We start from the raw sequence: 17815 nt of genomic DNA, 5'->3' as shown, positions 1-17815 counted from the left end.
AGCCAGGGGATTTGCATCTCATCTCACTGGCCCAGAATTTAGCTCAGTGCCTTTTATTCCAAGAAAAGAGAAGGATAAATGCCTGTGTGAATTAATTCTGCATTTAGCACTACAATTGCTAAGGGCCCACAGGAAACAAACGTTTAGGTGATCCTGTTTTCCAGGGAAACTGGCTGCTTGTAGCTGCAGCTCAATGAGGTGGAGATTGCAGAAATTCAGCGCCTCTGAATAGCATATTCTTAAAGTGTAGGTGCTTGGTGTAAGTACCATCTGCATAATAGCAACCAAATACACAGTGTTGTATCCACAGTGGAAAATACAGACTCGTCATACCTAGCAGGGGCCTCTGTAGTTTCACAGTAACCCTTTTTTTGTTTCTTATCCATTTTTTGCTGTTGCTGTTCCTCCCAGTTTCCTAAATCCTCTCTTCTCCTGGCACATAATTAAACGTGGAGTCTGATATTCCCCAAAAGCCCGTGGAAAGTTAAAACCCAGGCAGCATCACCTGAATGGCCACTTCCAGTGCGCAGGGCCATAGAAGTCGAGGCAGAGTTCCCACTGGCTTCACTGGCACGGGAAGGCAGCTCCAAGGAAAGGTTTACGTTTTGCATTTATGACTTTTCAAAAGCGTTTTGGACGTTTTATTAGAAATTGTTATTTTCATTATTTTAATACTGAAATAAACACGCTGACAGACAAACCAGCATCTCCAAAATAGCTATACAATGCTTACCCTGTGATGTAAGGATCTTCTGATGCTTTGCCTTATAGCCTATAAATATTAAATCAACATTATAGCTTAATTTATATCCAGCACATTCCCCCTCCTGATTCCGTTGCACATATGGCAGCATTTTTTCCATATGAAGAGTATCCTCTAATGTCCTTCATGGGCTTCACTATTCTCTCTCTCTCTCTCTCATCCTTCCACTTGAGGACAAGTGTGGATGAAAGGGCATTCCAGAAAAGGAGATATATTAAATGAGCCCTATTCTGAAGCCCTTATGTGATCATGAAAGTGCCCCCTGGGTCCAGTGTAAGCATTTTGTGTGTTAGGATTGAAGCCATTATGGCTACAGACGTTTAACAGGGAAAGGTGAAGAGGCTGGGAGGAAAGTGCTCTGATTTTGGTACTGCAGAATTGGATCTTTCATTATAAAACTTGATGCTATTTATTAGTGAAAGCCATTAATTGGGCATTTCTAATCTCAGGAGAGTGAGTGCTGGTCAAAACATTGTTGCTGATGGTTGCAAGGCCTTGTCATAAAATTAATAATGTTAGAGGGGGTCCAGACCAAAGTCAGTCTGTTTGTTGGGAATGCTATAACGGGCTGCAAGTTGGTTTTGAGTGAAAACTGTTTTGCTGTCTCTCCCTTACAGAATTGCTTCTCAGTTTCATAACCTATGAGAGCAATAGAAAATCCTATAGGGGAAAATAAATTATTTCTAAAAGAAGCAGACAGACATGATAAACAAGTACAGAAATGCATGAGCTGTCTGAGTGATCCCTAAATAATAGTGATCTATAAATAATTCAAATTACACATACTAGCCACATATGAAGTAGAAAATAAGTTCTTTCATTTGCCTTCCTATTTCTAAAAAGGTCTAGCGCATTTTCAGTACCTATGAAGAATATTTTTTTTTACTTTAATAGAGTGTAGAATTGAACTGTCGATCTTCAAACCTGGAGCAGGTTCATCCTGAGTTGCCAGTCAGGCCCAGTTTTGAGCAAACCTGGCCAGGTTGTTTTGCCATTGAATTAAAGAATAATTTTCAAGTTCATCCAGTTGTTTCATGTATCCAAAGAAAACATGATTTTAACTGAGCTGTAGAAAATCCAAAACAAAACTAGATAGGTGGAAACTAAAGAAAAAGAGTAAGTCTTGCAGAGCATTTTCACATAGATTTTTCTAGCTTCACTTTCAGTTGTAATTGCAGGTGGTTTGGGGGATGAAGTCTAATATTTAAATTAAGCATCATTTTGCTACTGACTTTGCATGGGACCTTGGGCAAATCACATAATCTGCTTAAAGTTCAATTCCCTTTCTCTAACATAGTAATAAGATTAGTCACCTTCTTTGGAGAGGTGCTGTGAAGATAATTATTGTAAAAGTCCTATATTACTCAGATTTTATTATAGCAAAATCCATGTAAGTACCTGAGATGCACGGATATTTAAAATATAAATCCTACCACAGTTCAGAAGCAAAGTTAAAAGCAAAAAAAAAAAAAAATTGTTCATTTTAAGGGTGAATTTGTTGCTGTCAAGCAGCATATGTTATAAATAATTTGAAATGTAAATAATATATTTTTAATTTATTTTACATGTATTCAAGTTTTGTAATTGAAATATTTATATGCTTGAAATGGAGTTGACTGTTAAAAAAGGAGGCTTAAAATGGTTTCTGAAACACATATTTATTATTTAAACATATATTTTAGCTGTAAACACTCTAACATAATTACAACCTTTCTCAGCCAGGGAGAACTAAATAAAAACTTAATTTGTCACATTAATTTTGTGCAGAAATGCAGATACCCTAAGCCAGTAGGTTCAATTAATCCTTAACTCCCATATTACTTTATAAAAATTACTTTAAAAGCCCTTGATATTTTTAGAATACAGCAAAATGGGCCATCTAATGCCTTTTTTTTTCAAGGGACTTTCATAACGGACAAACAAACGGCATTGGTATATCGTGTGCACATGCCGAAGCTGGACAGACAACTCCCAGCAAACAGTCTGTTTGCCAGATAGACTCTGCCTTTCTGTTTGTCCAGTCCACAAACAGACGGAGTTGTTATTTGCAGGTTTTTACCCAGCGTTCTGGGTCTGTGTTTTGTTGCAAATATTCAAAATCTGAGCTGCTGATAAAAATCCTCTGTTGTTTCTCTCTCTTATTGGGGGCCTGAAACTCCGAGAGTCGAGTTTCAGGGCAAATACACGATTGTGAAGACAAAATTAGTTTCTTATAAATATTCCACAATATTTGCTTAAAATGAACTATTTCTTCAAACATTTTCCTGCCAAGAACATTCCTCCAGCTGTACAGAGTCAGCTGGAAACAACTCCTTTCTCTTTTATATTAAGAAAAGATGAAGCACTGAAACATCAGTTCTTTTACCTTTGTACAGCACAAAAACAGAGGATGATTTTTTGGTTTGGCGTTTTTGGGGTTTTTTTAATGCTGCTGAATCAAATTCTGTGACAGTTTTTTGTTTTGCTTTTTATGTTTATTATTGATTTTGGAAGTCTCTGTTTTTGAGTGCTTATTTTGGAGGTCTGACTCATTTTTAAAAAATGAGTAGGCACCCTCTTTTTGAAAACCAAGGCTTATTAAGCACCATCTGGATGCCCAGAATTGAGGCATGCAAAGTCACTGGTCATTTTTAAAAATATAGGTATCTTAAGGGTCCTGTTCTCACTGAAAGCTGTCATTACCTTCAGTTGGTGGGATTTTTCTTCATTCCTGTCCTAATGGTCCTCTTCACACAGAGTCCAAGTTAAATTTATGACTGATTGTCACCATTTCCCTAACCACAAACCAGAGCTCAAGCATGCAAAAATAAACTAGTGACTCAGATTAATGACATCTCCTTATAAAATGTCACTTTTAAAAAAAGAAAGTAACCTGGCACACTGAAGAGTGTGAAATGATGCTGTATCACACAAGAATGTCTAGAATATATTAGCAAACCACAGAAAGAGGCTTGTTGTACACACTCAAACCAAATGTGTTTTGGATTTTGAAGGACACGCACCTCCCTCCATTCTGAAGGTCTCTAACTCAGGTTTTAATACAATCCACAGCGTGTCCCAACTGACATGTAAGAGTTTATATCAAACAGCTAGTGCAGTTGCCAAGTATCACACCAATTCACTTGAAAATCCCTTGGGAGAAAGGGTCCAATTACTAGTTTTATGTCCAGCTCCAGATCCCAGTTAGCCAAATGCTGGAACGGAAGAGGAAGCTGGATCTGGGATTTTGGCTGGTGGGTTCATCTCTAAATCACAGGTTAATGCCTTGCTCAAGATTTACCTTTTAAAAATGTGTTCAGAAATGTATGTAACTCATATTTACAAATTCTTAGTTCTTGGCATGTCATTGCTACAGTTGTTATGATGTCTGTTAATACACCAAGAGTTCCCACCTGAGGTTAGAACATAGAAGAGGCCATATGGGGTCAGACACGGAGGTTCACCTAGCTCAGTATCTTGTGTTTGGCGCTGGGCAATGACAGATGTCTATAAAAACAACAGGGTGAGCATGTAGGGATGCTTCTCCAGAACACTCTACCAGCCTCCAACAGTTTGGGGCTCAGAGGCTTCCACAAGTGGTGTCTTTACTTTTAATATCCCTTGATGCTAACAGCTCACCTATTCCAGATGCTTTATGTGCAAATATGAGACAGACTGTGCCTTGAAGAAGGTACAGGCTATGTCAGTGTGAGAAGAGAAAACATGCTAGGAAAAGGCGGAGTGGATTCCCAAGGTCAGGCCACAGGTTGACAGTGTAGACAGGAAAACGTCCCATAATCCTGGAGTTATTGAAGTTAGAGGCAGGTTTGCTCTTGCCATGGGTGGGCCTGGAGTACCGAGACCTGTGTAGCACCCATTGGGTCACTCGGATTGCAAAATGGAGTTAAGGCAATTTGGAGAGCTGGTCTCAGTCCATAATGCAGATCCTGGCAGCACTAGGGAATCAGAGTTTGAGACAAAAGGTGAGGTTCAGAGGGCAGGTTTTGAAGTGCAGTGACATTGTTTGTCCCTTAAAGACAATTTCTTGATATGACAGCAATATAGGGGACTACTGGTATGTAACCAAGCTAGCCAGTTCCTTTCTGTGTGCATGAGAACTGAAGGCTGACCCAGAACAAAGGTCCTTCTAGCTCGGCACTGTATCACTGACAGTAGTCAGTGGCAGATGCTAAGGAGAAAAAGCAAAAGGAAAAGGCCCGTGTATTCTCCTGGTATACCTCCCAAGCTTTAGTTCTAGAGAAGAGAGGAGTAAAATATATCCTCAGTATCCTAAACCATAGGACTTCAGACATAATGTTCACCCTTTGGGAATGTGTGGGCGACATTATTGTATATTTGTGGTTTTAAACACAGTTAAACTTATTTACTTCAGAGCACAAAGGAAAACCAAACTGTTTGTGGAGAACAAACCAGGAAACTTGCTTAACTCTCCCCAGCTCTCTGTAACAATGGACCATAAATAGGTCAGACATTTCTTGGGAACCAGGAAAGATGAGTATTGGAAAATGCCACAAATTATGTTTAAAGAACATTAAAGTGGTGACAGACCAGTAAATGCTGGGAAATTCAAAGATACAACCAGAAGCTGCCTGTAGAGCTCATGCCAGAATGGGGGTGAGGGGTGCAAGGCACATGCTGATGTAGTAAGACTAGCATGTTAACCTTTACTATTAAAATCCTTGGCTGTTTTTACAAATATTTTCCCCCTAAAAATGTCATGAAACTTTTCTCATCTTGCCAGTTCACCCAGTTAACTAGAACCACTTGAGGTTGGGATTTATCTCAGCTATGTGTGGCTGCCTACAGTTAAGCATCTAGTCTAAACTTGTCATCTTGGTTCATTGGAGAAAGGTAGATGCTTCCAGAGAGCAGCTCATCCCAACGTGAGTCTAAAGCACTGGAAATAAATCACTATTTGGCAGTGCTTTCTGCCTCCGCTGACTATTGAGGGCGTGTAGAGAATTGGCCTAGACTTTTAGGCTTTGGTCAGCCCAGCTGTAAGACAACTCAATTTAAGTAAAAGCAATCCTTGGAAGTTTGGGGTTTGGTTTTCTGTGTTTTGTTTTGTTTTGTTTTTTAACCCAGTTGATAGAGTGAGTAATTTAGAAAAAAGGCAGGTTTCTTTTAAAAATAAGTAAGTTTCTAAATCACATGATTTCAAAGCAGAGCCTGAAAACATGTTCTTTGGAGCTCACAAACAAGAAAGCATAAATTCCTATGTCATCATTTCTAAAATGACATGACTTATGACTTCTGTGGATCTGAATAAGTTTTGGAGCCGTTGATGGTGGTAGTTTTGGTTTTAATCTTCAACTCGATTTAATATTAATTTTCTTATGTTAAATATGGAGAACTTCCTACTGTGTATGCCATTTCCCTCAGTAACACAGATGGCTCTCAGACAGACATGACTCTCCTTCTCTGCTTTTTTAGTCCTGTGCCCTAAACAAAGAACTGGTTAAAAGTCTGTTTTTTTGGTAGGACCTTACTGCAATTTTGAAATATTTTGTTCCTAGTAAAACTAAGAATAAAATTAGCTTTTTATAAAAAAAAAAAAATTGTACTGAAATGTATTGCCTCATCCAGGACATGAGTCAACCAACAGCATAGAGCAGTTGACTGTCTGCATAGGGTGCCCATGGCTTTGCTTATTGTCAAGGCTGGTTATGGTCTTGATCTTGTTTGCCTCTCTAGAAGTGTGTTAATGTGCTACAGTCAGAGAAGGATTATCTGTGTGCCAGAGCTGTATCTTGGTTGCTGGACACAATCATGTCACCTTTTCTATGTACCTCTTTTTACTATTCTTGTCTGAGGGAGCATAATGAGTGAGAAGAGGACATTTCAGTGATGGGGAGGGCAATGCTGTAGTTTCTGAGTGCAGCAGAGATTTGAGTTAACCTGCCATAAATTAGTGAACTGCTAGATGGTTCTAATACTAATTTCAGGGACTATGTTTTAAATCCAAGCCAGAATCCTGAAAGAGCAAAAACGGTCCAGAGCCTGGATAGTGCAGCATTGACCCACCCCAACCTTATGTGTTAAGAGGATCAGGATCCCCAGACCCATTAGCAAGAAAGTTATGTTTGTCTATTTATTATTGTGTAAATCCACATCTGCAGGACCTCTCTCAGATGTGTGTCAGTCATTGCAGTGAAGGCAGACTGGAAGTGATGGTTAGATGGCTATATTTAGTATATCTCTTTTTAGTGCTCTAATTATTTGCAAGGAAAGATCCAGTATCCTTCAGAAGCCAAACTTTGCATTTCTGCAGTAATCAGTTATACCTCCACAAAATGAACAGAAAATTAAAACAGCAGCACATGGTGCTTTTGCAGTGTACAGGTGTCAGCTAGGGACCAGTGCATTTAAAAACCTGTCTGGGCTTGGGCTGTGCAGTGAATCTCAGCCTGGGCTTGCGCTGTGCCGTGTTCACATGTGTAACTGCTTATCATTTATCAATCAGATTGGTTGGACATTGTCATGACCCAGTGTTCACCTGAGCAAACATAGGCATCCTGCTGCTGCAAGCTTAAGTTATTGCATTAAACCAGGGCTAATGCTTGCACTAGGAAGCAAGTTCCTGCCATGTATGAAAACAGAAATAATGTTGTTATGGCTGAGAAGGAGAATGCTTGTAAATATTGTAGTCACTGGCTTTTGTGTGGGTTACATCAAGATTGTATTCAAACATTGACAGGTTAATTACATGTTTCAAAGCTTGTTTACTGTGATCTGAGAGGAAAGTGTTATTAAAGAAGTGTTCAGCATCTAACAGTGTTTTTTTTCCCTTTCTTCTCTCTTCTCAATGTTTTCCTCTAGCTGATTACTCCTCATGCCATCCGCGTACAGACGCCTCCCCGACATATCCCAGGGGTTGTAGAAGTCACATTGTCCTACAAGTCTAAGCAGTTTTGCAAGGGAACGCCTGGAAGATTCATTTACACAGGTAAGGATGCTTTAGTACTAGATATAACGTGGATAAATAGGGCAGGAAATATATCACACTGGCTAGGGCTTCTGCTTTTGTCATTAAAAGGTGTACGGTATTTTATTATTTTGGCTGAGCACATCATTGAAGGTACCAGTTTAAGGTTGGATTTCAGAAATGTATGACGGTAGAGATGAATCTGAAAACATACCAGTGTGGGATTTTTGTTTGCTTGTTTGTCCTCACAATGGGACATCTCTTAACCCAGGAGGGGGGAGGAAGGAGAGAAACAGATACTCCAGTACTTAAACAAACAGAGGAAGAGTGCAAGCATAAGAAGCCAGACATCCTAGTGCAATCACGAACCTGCCTTCCAAGAAGTGCCTTGCTAGATATCTCCATCTCATGTTGTCTGGCAAGTGTTGCAAGTGTTCAAAGCAGCAGCCTGTTTGCCTGCACAGCTCGCCATAACATACTGACTTCCAGGTCTCTGACTTCCAGGGAGGCTAAGTAGCTTTCACCTCGGCCAATGCTGCAGACATAGTGACTTGCAGTGTGTTTTGGGGTGGCATCCCACACTGAAACCACTAAGTCAAGTGGTTCGGCCTGAAGAATTATTAACAAAAAAACACACTAGGACATTGCAGATGCTGTCAATGTTAAACCACTCTTAGTAGTGATAAGAATGGCCTGGGAAATAAATCAAGGCAGCCTGACTTTTTAAAAAGAATGTGTGTCATTGATTTCTTGGAAGGTATGCATGCTACAAGAATTAATGGCTTGGTCCAGGTTTTGATGTGCTGCTTGTTTGACATATGCAGACAGGACTACTTCTGTAACTGTTTGCCTGAACTGTGGTTCATCACAATCCAGTGCAATTCCTTTCCCCATTCTTGATTGCCCCCAAAACTTTAAGAATAAGATATATCATAAATCCTTGTGGCTATGAGGCGTTCTGAATTACAGCGGGCACATATATTGCTCCAACTGTGAATGTACACACAGGGACTCAAGGCAGAGGAGAGACTTCTGTGCTCCAGCTGGGTAGCAAAGCTCTCATTTGATTTTTCTTAACACTGAGCAAGTTGAACAAAGGTGCCTTATAAAGCTTTGTTGTCTTTTTCAAATACCCTCTCCCCCAGTCGGGATTATGCACTAGGTTTCTTTAAACTGGGTCTTAAAGTGTTCTTGTATCGCCTTGCTGGCTGAGCAGCAGGCGCTTGTGGAGGCTGTGTGTATTTATTGTGAACATTATGATTTCAATAATGTGTGGGAAATTCATATATTGGACAATAATCACCATATCAAAAAAGTTATTTAGGTGTTGGAACAAAAGGAAAAGAAAAAGCAAAGGGTCAAATTACCAGCTGGTGCAAATTGCCAGTGTATACCATGTGAAAGTGTCAGCCAGAGCTCTGGACAGTTTGACCATGAATCCTTTCCCTTCTCACTTTCTTACTCACAATAAGTTGTGCTGTCTTGCTTGTTGTCAAGCCACCGGGGTGGCTGCATGTTGGGCTGGTGAAATGGCCAGTATGCATGCAGAAGAAGAAGAAAGGGAGGAAACCTGCCCCCCTCCACTTTGCGAAGAAATTTCTGGGGACTTTGTTTTGAGATTTAAGTGTAAAAATGGTTTGGTCCCATTTTGGTTTTGCTTTTCAGATCATCATTAATTATCTTTTCCAGTAAGAAGGAGGGTGGCAGTTTAGCCTGTCTGCCGAGAAGCAGATGGCTGAATGTGGAAATAAGGTGTCCCAGTAGGGAGAATGTTTCCATATATGCATTTTCAGGTTAGTGTTTAAAAAACATTATTTTTCATTCAATAAATTAAAGTTATGAAATACTAAACAACAAGCATAAAATCAAAGGTGATCCAATCCATGGACAATTCTCTTACTTATGCAGTTTTTATGGAGTTACGGTAGATACAGAAAAGCTATTGTGACTGAAATCGTACCTCAGACAATTTGCATTTTCCTTTTAGAGGCGGCCTGAACTTAAATGTGGCTTTTTAAAAAGGACTAAATGAAACTAAAATAAAAACAATTAATGCATCCTGACCTTCTGAAGTGCCTTCCAGCCCTTTAAACAAAATGCAGGTTCAGTACACGCCTGCCGATTAGTTTTAGTTAATTGAAAATTATAGGATTGACCCAAGAGGAAAATTTTGTTTGCACTCCAATCACTTTTACAAATTAAGGAAAATTACCACAATTTTGTTTAGCTAAGGTTTCACACTGAGTTCACGAAATTAGCTCAGCCATCCCAACAAAGTCAGCACTTTGTTAGTGAGCACTAGAAAAAAACCTAATAGTCTATGGTGTGTACAAACGAAGCATAGAAAAAGCTATGATGCTTTAGAGAACTAGGCCAAGTGTTTTTAATTAGGATTATTGGTTCATTGTAAGTTTTGAAGAACAATCAAACTAGCAGATTAGCTGTTTCTTTTAAAGCTAGAATTTCTTGCCATTCATTTTTCCCATGAGAACTTGTTTTAACTCCCACATAGCACTATTTTTTTTCTTTTTTTTTTTAACAAGGCCTGCAGGAAATGGACCAATTGGAAGTTGGGATACAGTAACATTCCCCAGCATCACTCCAGCCGATGGGAGCTTTTCACAATGTTCTTCAGTGAACTCAGTGTTCTGGAACATATTACAAAACCACAGAGGCCAAATGTTTTCTCAGAGGAGTTTGGCCTCTGTTTTTGGCCGAAAACATTTCAGCATCACTTGCTGCTTATTTACCCTGCTGTTAAGAACAAGAAAAGGGGAGAGGAGAAAAAGGGAAAAAAAAAATAAAAGAGTGTGTGTGAGAGAGAGAAAAAGACCTGGGGTTTGTGGGCGGTGCAGGAGTTGATCAAGCCTAGTTTCCTTTCTGGTGAGAATGTCCCTGCTCGTTAATGGTCCCATTTTGTGGTCAGGTCTCATTTAGAAGAAATTATTTTTAATCAGTGTTCAACAAAATATCCCCTCAAGCCACCTGGCTGTAAACTCTTTTTTTCTTACTGTTAAGTACTTAAGTTCTCAGAAGAAAATACCCAGTGACCCATTAATTTTAGCCTTTTTTTCCCCTTTAACTGCAAATAACTTAGTAACATGATCTCTAAGTAGTTCATGTGCCATCTAGGAATCAAGGTCACATATATACAGAGAAATCCTGGGTTTTGTAAGTATTTTTGAAAGAAATAAACCAGTGTCAACCCTGTGCTTACAAGAAAACATAAGTTTTTTATTTTCCATCTGCAAAGCAAGCTGTTAGCATGCACTTATAGAGCAATTATTTCTTAGATTTTTTAAGCTTTGACATTCCTGAGAAAAGGTTATTAGAAATACAGAAGTCTGAACACATCTTGCATGTGTGTTCATTTTGGAATAATATTAAAAGTCCATATTGCACACAGAAATACCCAAACATGCTGGTCAGTATTTCCCTGTGGCACACTTCATCTGTAAGTCTCTTCTGGTGTTGAAGAGCACTGAATGAATTAAGCATCATGTCACAACTTAGGAGTCAGGAATCATTATCATTATTTTAGGACTGGAGAAACGGAGATAAAGGAAGAAGCCATTAGGGATACAAATCTGTAGGTAGTTTACCAAGGTGACTCAGAGCATATATGGTTGGATTAAATGAGGGATGAGAACTGGCACAAAATTGTGATACCTGGACAGGCCTTTGAGATTTTTTTTGTTTTGTTTTAATTTAAAAAAATGGATGCGTCATGGACAGCATGATTTTCACAGATGAATTTTGCTATGGTACTGAACTGCGAGATTTGGGTGGGACTGCATGAATGTTAGTGGAAGGAGAATTTATCTCACTGCATATTGGAAAGGACATATGGAAGGTCCATAAAAATGCATTATGCTGTGTCTTCTACCACCTGCTCAGTTTAAGGTTTTGTGCCTTTGTTCCCAAACTAGAGCAAAGGACTACATAGGGGCGAGAAGTATATAGCTTTGTCCGTAAGGTCTGTACAACATGGGGTTAATTCAGATTCTTGGCCGAGCAGTACCCCAAATACTGTTCCTTTTTTTTGAAAATTGGTTACATGGTTGGATACAGGTTGGAATTTAGGGACCATTTTCATTTGCATTAGTCTTGCAGGGAGGCTGCAGGATAAACCATTTGTGTGCTGACAGGGTACCTAGAGAAACAGGCAAGTCCCCCCCCAGTTCCTTTGGGGTTTTTTATAAGCTACGGGATATGTTATGTCTCTAGAAGTGCTGCTAACAGGAATGGGTGGATTTAGGGTCAGTGTAGACACACAGGGCTTGCTGTGCAGTGTGAATAACCCAGATGCGGAGCGCTGATCCTCCAGGATATTGTGACGAAGGCCGAGTAGGTCAGAGTGGAGCACTGCTGAGACCGACCAGTGTTTGCATTACACTTTTGGGCCATTGTGTGTAGAGTGATGTAGAAATGCTAGCACTGTGAAGGTCAGGATATTCGCAGAACTTCTGGGAAACTGCCTCTTTCTCTGAAATGTCATAGGGCTTCTCAGAGAACTTTTCACTAGTTGCTACAAAGAAGAAATAGCCTCATGTGGAAAAATCCCTGCTCCATCATCATTTCACCCTTTATTTACTTCCAAAAACATTTGAGTCTGTGTACAAACAGGAAGAGCCTTGCAGATCACAGATGATGCGGGTAACATTTTCAAAAGCCTCCGTTTTAGGTGGCTTCATTTTTAGGTTTTTATCTTTAAATGGTTTAATTTACAGAAACACAGGGGTAGTCGTCTTCTGAGAATCATTCTCTTTTTGTTTCTTAAGTCAAATACCTCCAAGAGCAAGAGACCAAAAACTACCTGTCACTATTTAGAATTTCAGTCCATGGCCCTAGAAGCAGAGGTTTAAGTCATGTACACAGATCTGGTCAGAACTGGAAACACTTAAAAGGTGATCTCCAGTCCCTAAAGTTTCCAGCCTGGTAAACTTCAGCGATTGCTTTGCTAGGAAAATTTTCTGCTTTCAAGAAGGCACCAATAACTATGCAAAGTTCAAAAGATACATAATCAATGGAGCAATCAGTTTTCAGAGTGGAGAGTTCTGGAGTTTGTAGACTTAAAAAAAAAAAAAAAAGAAGAAGAAAAAAGAAGTGGTGATAAGAGACAGACTGGCTGTCAAGAGGTTCCTGTAGCCCCACTGGAGCCTTTCTTGATCCCTGTGGGCTAGAGTTTGACCCTTACACCAGCTAACCTTGGCCATAGCTGTGTATCTGTTAGTTCCTGAGAAATGTTAAAACCTACTGGCATTTATTCTCAACATCAGTAATACACAACCTCGAGAGTTTTACAATGCCTCATTCATGTGTGTTTATTATTAAATCATGAGCACTTAAATAGCTGATTAGTATAAATGAGGAGAGAAGGCCACCATCAACAGAACAATAAAAATAAAATAAAAAAAGCCAGAATCTCTGATGCTGTCTTGGGTTTTATCCTGATGTGTTTATAAAATTCTTCACCCTCAAAGATATGACGATCATTAATCTGAAATGAAATATAGAACACATCACTTCTCCAGAAGAGTGACCAGCTATGAAATCTGGTAGCTAGCAAATGAATGCCATTTGTTTTTAACAGCAGTTTTTATCTGCCTTTCACTAGTAAATATTAATAGCAGTTGTAGAATAAAAAGTATCAGATGTCTCAAAGTTAAATAGTCATGGAGTGCTACAGAAGAACAGAACAAAATCCCTCTACAAAGAAATGTATAAAGTTTAAAATAAGAGCTGGTGTGTGTTCTTAAAACGAGGAGAGGCTTGTGCTGCAGGTTACCCTGTGCTTTGGATGCTCAATTTGAAGTCTGTTCCTGATCTCAGAGAGACTCTACGGACGACAGAGGAGAGATGGTAAATCCTAACTATAGCACAATCAAGTAAGGAAGAATGAAATTAAATCCTTTGTAAATGTAGACTTTTACTCCTTAATTTAATTAATGTCTCTGGAAACAAGCAAAAAAGCCCTCACAACAGCTATCAGAAAAATGTCCTAATGCAGAGTTCACTGGGTTCCCCTTTCATCTCACTGTGCCAAGTGCTTGTTCCCAAGTGGACCTTGCCGGGGGGACACCGGAGGCATCAGGTGGTGTGTGGAGCTCAGAGATGGACCTGTCTTTGGGGTGGTGTGTTGAGCTGAAGAAGTTAAGCTGTACACTTGGCTTTCTGCTACCACAGGAGTTTGCCATAGTCACTGAAGAACTGGGTTCTTGTGGCACAACTGCTGGGTCGGGGACGCTTGCAGGTAAAATACAGATGGGAAAACAAGGAAGGGATTGGTGCAGTCTCTCCCTCCAAGCACCCACATCAGTGATGTGATCTTGGGTGTTACCTGCTCTTGAAAAGGAAAGTTGCCCTCAGGAAATCTCTGTTTGAGTTTAAGCTTTGTCGTGGTTTAACCCTGGTGAGCAACCAAGCACCACACAGCTGGTACAGCTCACCCTCCCCCTGCGGTGGGATTGGGGAGAGAATCTGAAGAGCAAAAGTAAGAAAACTCGTGGGTTGAGATAAGAACAGTTTAATAACTGAAATAAAATAAAATAATAATGTTAATAATAAAAATAAACTGTAATGAAAAGGAAAACAACGAGAGAGGAGAGAGAAGAACAAAACCCATGAAAAACAAGTGATGTAACTGCTCACCAGCTGCTGACCAACTCCCAGCCAGACCCCGAGCAGCGATTGCTGCCCCCCAGCCAACTCCCTCCAGTTTATGTACTGAGCATGACGTCATATGGTATGGAATAGCCCTTTGGCCAGTTTGGGTCAGCTGTCCTGGCTATTCTCCCTCCCAGCTTCTTGTGCATCTCCTTGCTGGCAGAGAATGGGAAGCTGAAAGGTCCTTGACTTAGTATAAACACCGCTTAGTAACAACTAAAACATCAGTGTGTTATCACATTATTCTCATGCTAAATCCAAACCACAGCATTATGCCAGCTACTAGGAAGAAAATTAACTCTATCCCAGACAAAACCAGGACAAGCTTGAACCTGGCCCTTGCTAAGTTCCAGTCCATTAACTTAGCTGCTCTGCTGAGTCAGTGTTAACACCTGGTCTGCCTGGCCTGTCTGGAAATTTTTAGGGGAAAAAAAAAATCATGGTTGCAATTGTTTTGGAACAAGCTTTCCTAGATGAAATAACTTCAGTCTTTATTGTTTGGTGGTGGGCTTGGGGGTTAATGTTGTTACAAAAGTATTTGTTTTGAAGTTTGTTAGGACGTGCCCAATGGAGTGAAGTATGAACAGTTATCAGGGTTGAATATTAGGAATATTAGGGTTGTTGGTTTGGTTTGCAGAAATTCAGGAAAGGAAGCTGGAAGGAATCCTAATTGATTGCAGGGAAAAGGGTGTTACCAGACAGTGAGGAGGCTGTGGAGGTAGACTGGAAAATCCCTTTTGTATGCTAATAGGAACACAGAACCCTCATATCTTTGGTATTTCTTAAACACTGGCAGCACCATAACACACTGCAAAAAACAATCACTAAAAGTGTGCAGCGTACCTGTAGGACAGCTGCAAAATGAAAGCAATTACAGCAACCGTCAGAATAAAGCTGGCTGTGAAGGAAACATATTATTTTGCATATTTTATGTATACACTTTCCAAGAAATATGACCTTTATTTTCTAGTTAGAGGGAAGTGCAATCAGAGCCTACGCAGCAAAGGGTAGCTGGATCATTAAAAAGAATATTTTCTCTGATATTAGAAGTCTAAATGGGTACTAGTCCTTATTCACAACCTTGGCTGTTTCTGTCTGCCTTGAGTTAATAAGTGATAAGGCCAAAAGAGAAATAAATCACTGAAGTCCCTGTCCAAAGAAAACATATTGACTACAGGCAAGCAAATAACAGCCCATAACCAATGGTCCCATTCATCATTCATGTAATAGGGATATAAAGTATTCTCTACCTATGAAACCATAGAGTAGGAAAAAGCCTGATAAGCCCCCAATCTAAGCTATGTGATTTGATTATTAAAGGACATGAACTGTTTGTCACATACCTTTAATCTTTAAGATGTGTTGCCATTTCTAAACTATAAATTTGTGGTAAAGGATTAGAAAGCTATTAACGATAAAGGTATAAACTAGACTTTATAAGGATTCGTGCAATTGTCATGCAACCCTGTAGACCCTTGGAACCTTAACCTATTGAATATGGTATAACATAGTTATCTGACCTTCAAAGCCAATAAACCATTTTTTGCTTTTCAAGTTCCAGACTTACTCCATGATAAATTAACCCTCTGGGTTCACAAAATAAGCCTTGTAAATTCTTTTCTTTATCCCCACCCCAAAACCTTTAAATTTTCATTCCTTTGCTTCAAAACTCTCTTATTCCAGACTGAAATTGTTAATCTTTTTTTATTCTCCTTTTAGCTCATGTCAGTTGATAAGATATTATTCGCTCTTTTAAAAAAATGGCCAATAAAACAGAGAGCTGAGATGAATTTCTAAAAAGCCTGAATTGCGTTCTGTTTCTACAGGGAGCTTCATTGTCTTGGTTTTTAACGTAGGGGTATTCAGATTAGACAAATGCCACAGAAATGGACAGTTGATAGTAGCAGCAGTGGCTGTACTGCTTACCTTAATGCATTCTGATCCTGTGCCCTGAGAAGAGGGACAAAGCACTATCTTTTTGCTGGTCCAGAAAGATGACTCCTCAGCTACTTGTTGCCACTGAAATACTTCATAGACGGTTAGCTGGAAATTCTGGCTGCCTTGCAGGTATACATGTACCTAACTCATCCTTCCTGTGCTTCTCATGGGGTGCAGCAGGTTTTGATTTCTGCCTGGAACTGTGTGCAGGATTTACTGTGTGTAGTTGAAAAATGGCCAAGCTGTGGGCTAGACTGTCAGCAGTGCCCGTGCGCACAGCACGCTGGCTCTGGCGAGAAAGTCAGAACGTGAATTTAGTGCACGGCCACCTGAGGCATGCTCTTGCACAGCACTACCTGCAAAATAGCCTCCTTAAGATGTGCTTAATCCTTTGAGGTACTTGTTGGTGAGGGTTCATTTTGCTTCGGCGTTTTGTTACACAAGTGAACACTGTATGGCTGGCTCAGACCAGCAGTGTGGTGTGTAGCCATCGTTCCCCAGAGGCAGGACTTGGGCAGCCTCACTTGCTTTGCGCTTGTACTAGCATCCCTACACAGCCAGTAATGCTTATCTGGCCTGGTTAAAGCTTGCTGACAGCAATGACTTACAGAGTAGATGTGCCCCAATATAGCCCATGTCTACAGATTCAGGCTTTTTTGTTAATATATAGATAAAAGGAAAATCTTGTACTTGCAGCCTTTCATCTCAGTGGATGCAAGAGCAATTTATTGCATGGAGTGTGAAGTCCTTTGTACTTTTCTGCTATCTTGCAAGAACTCACGCAGGCTCTTCTGCTTATTTATGAAGATATCAAGTGCATAAGTGATGTGGTCTGCCATGGTGTCTGGATAGAGATGCTGGAAACAGTTTAGTCCCAGTATGACTGGGCTCAGTCCTGGCAGCTTCTCAGGCTTGTCCAAAACACTGCATAGTTGCCTCCTGGTGCGGGTTGCAGCGTCCATTGTTACTTTATTTAAAGTCAGTTTGAGTATTTCTGTATGTAACATATTGCAGTCTGTACTGCAGACATGCCTTTGTAGGCTGGAGAGATGCTGTGCTGCTGGCACCGCAGGAGTCAACAGAGACAAGCAGAAGACAAGCAACTCGGAAAGGAACGGAATTGTAACCATGGTGTTTTAAATGATCTGAGACATTTGGCAATAGTCCACATTTATTTCATGATAATGGCTGACTAATATCTTAGAGAAAGTAGAATTTCCTCGAAGATTCAATTTGCACAGAAGTTTCAACAATCTCAACAAAATTCCCTAGGACCTTCTGGCATATCTCTATCATCACCCAGTTGCTGGTGTTGCTAAGGAAGAACATTGTGGCATTAATACTATTGCTTTTCTTTTTTTTTAATTTCTCCAACTTCCCCCCGCAAAAAAAGTCTCAAGCCCAATAAAAAAAAATCTCAAGCCCAGTTGTTTGAGGTCTGTATAGAACTATATAACCTTCACTGAAAGGTGTTTTGCCATTGGATCTTGCCATTGGTCTGCTATGAGCTCTGCAGTTAATTA

The 17815-nt window shown here is 40.0% G+C and overlaps 1 protein-coding gene across 6 annotated transcripts in view; it reads left to right on the top strand.

Annotated features, from left to right (window-relative positions):
* EBF1 (EBF transcription factor 1) overlaps positions 1 to 17815 on the top strand; it is a 285433-nt gene that overhangs the window by 209213 nt on the left and 58405 nt on the right. For all 6 annotated transcript variants that reach the window (XM_072872920.1, XM_072872919.1, XM_072872918.1 and 3 more), the window contains exon 10: positions 7583 to 7709. In XM_072872920.1, coding sequence (XP_072729021.1) covers positions 7583 to 7709 — 127 coding nt within the window. The remainder of the gene's footprint in view (positions 1 to 7582; positions 7710 to 17815) is intronic.

Source organism: Ciconia boyciana, chromosome 9 (assembly GCF_034638445.1).
Source record: "Ciconia boyciana chromosome 9, ASM3463844v1, whole genome shotgun sequence".
In the NCBI taxonomy this organism is placed as follows: Eukaryota; Metazoa; Chordata; class Aves; order Ciconiiformes; family Ciconiidae; genus Ciconia; species Ciconia boyciana.
Note: the sequence above shows the minus strand (reverse complement) of the source record. Positions and strands in the feature narration are given on the sequence as shown.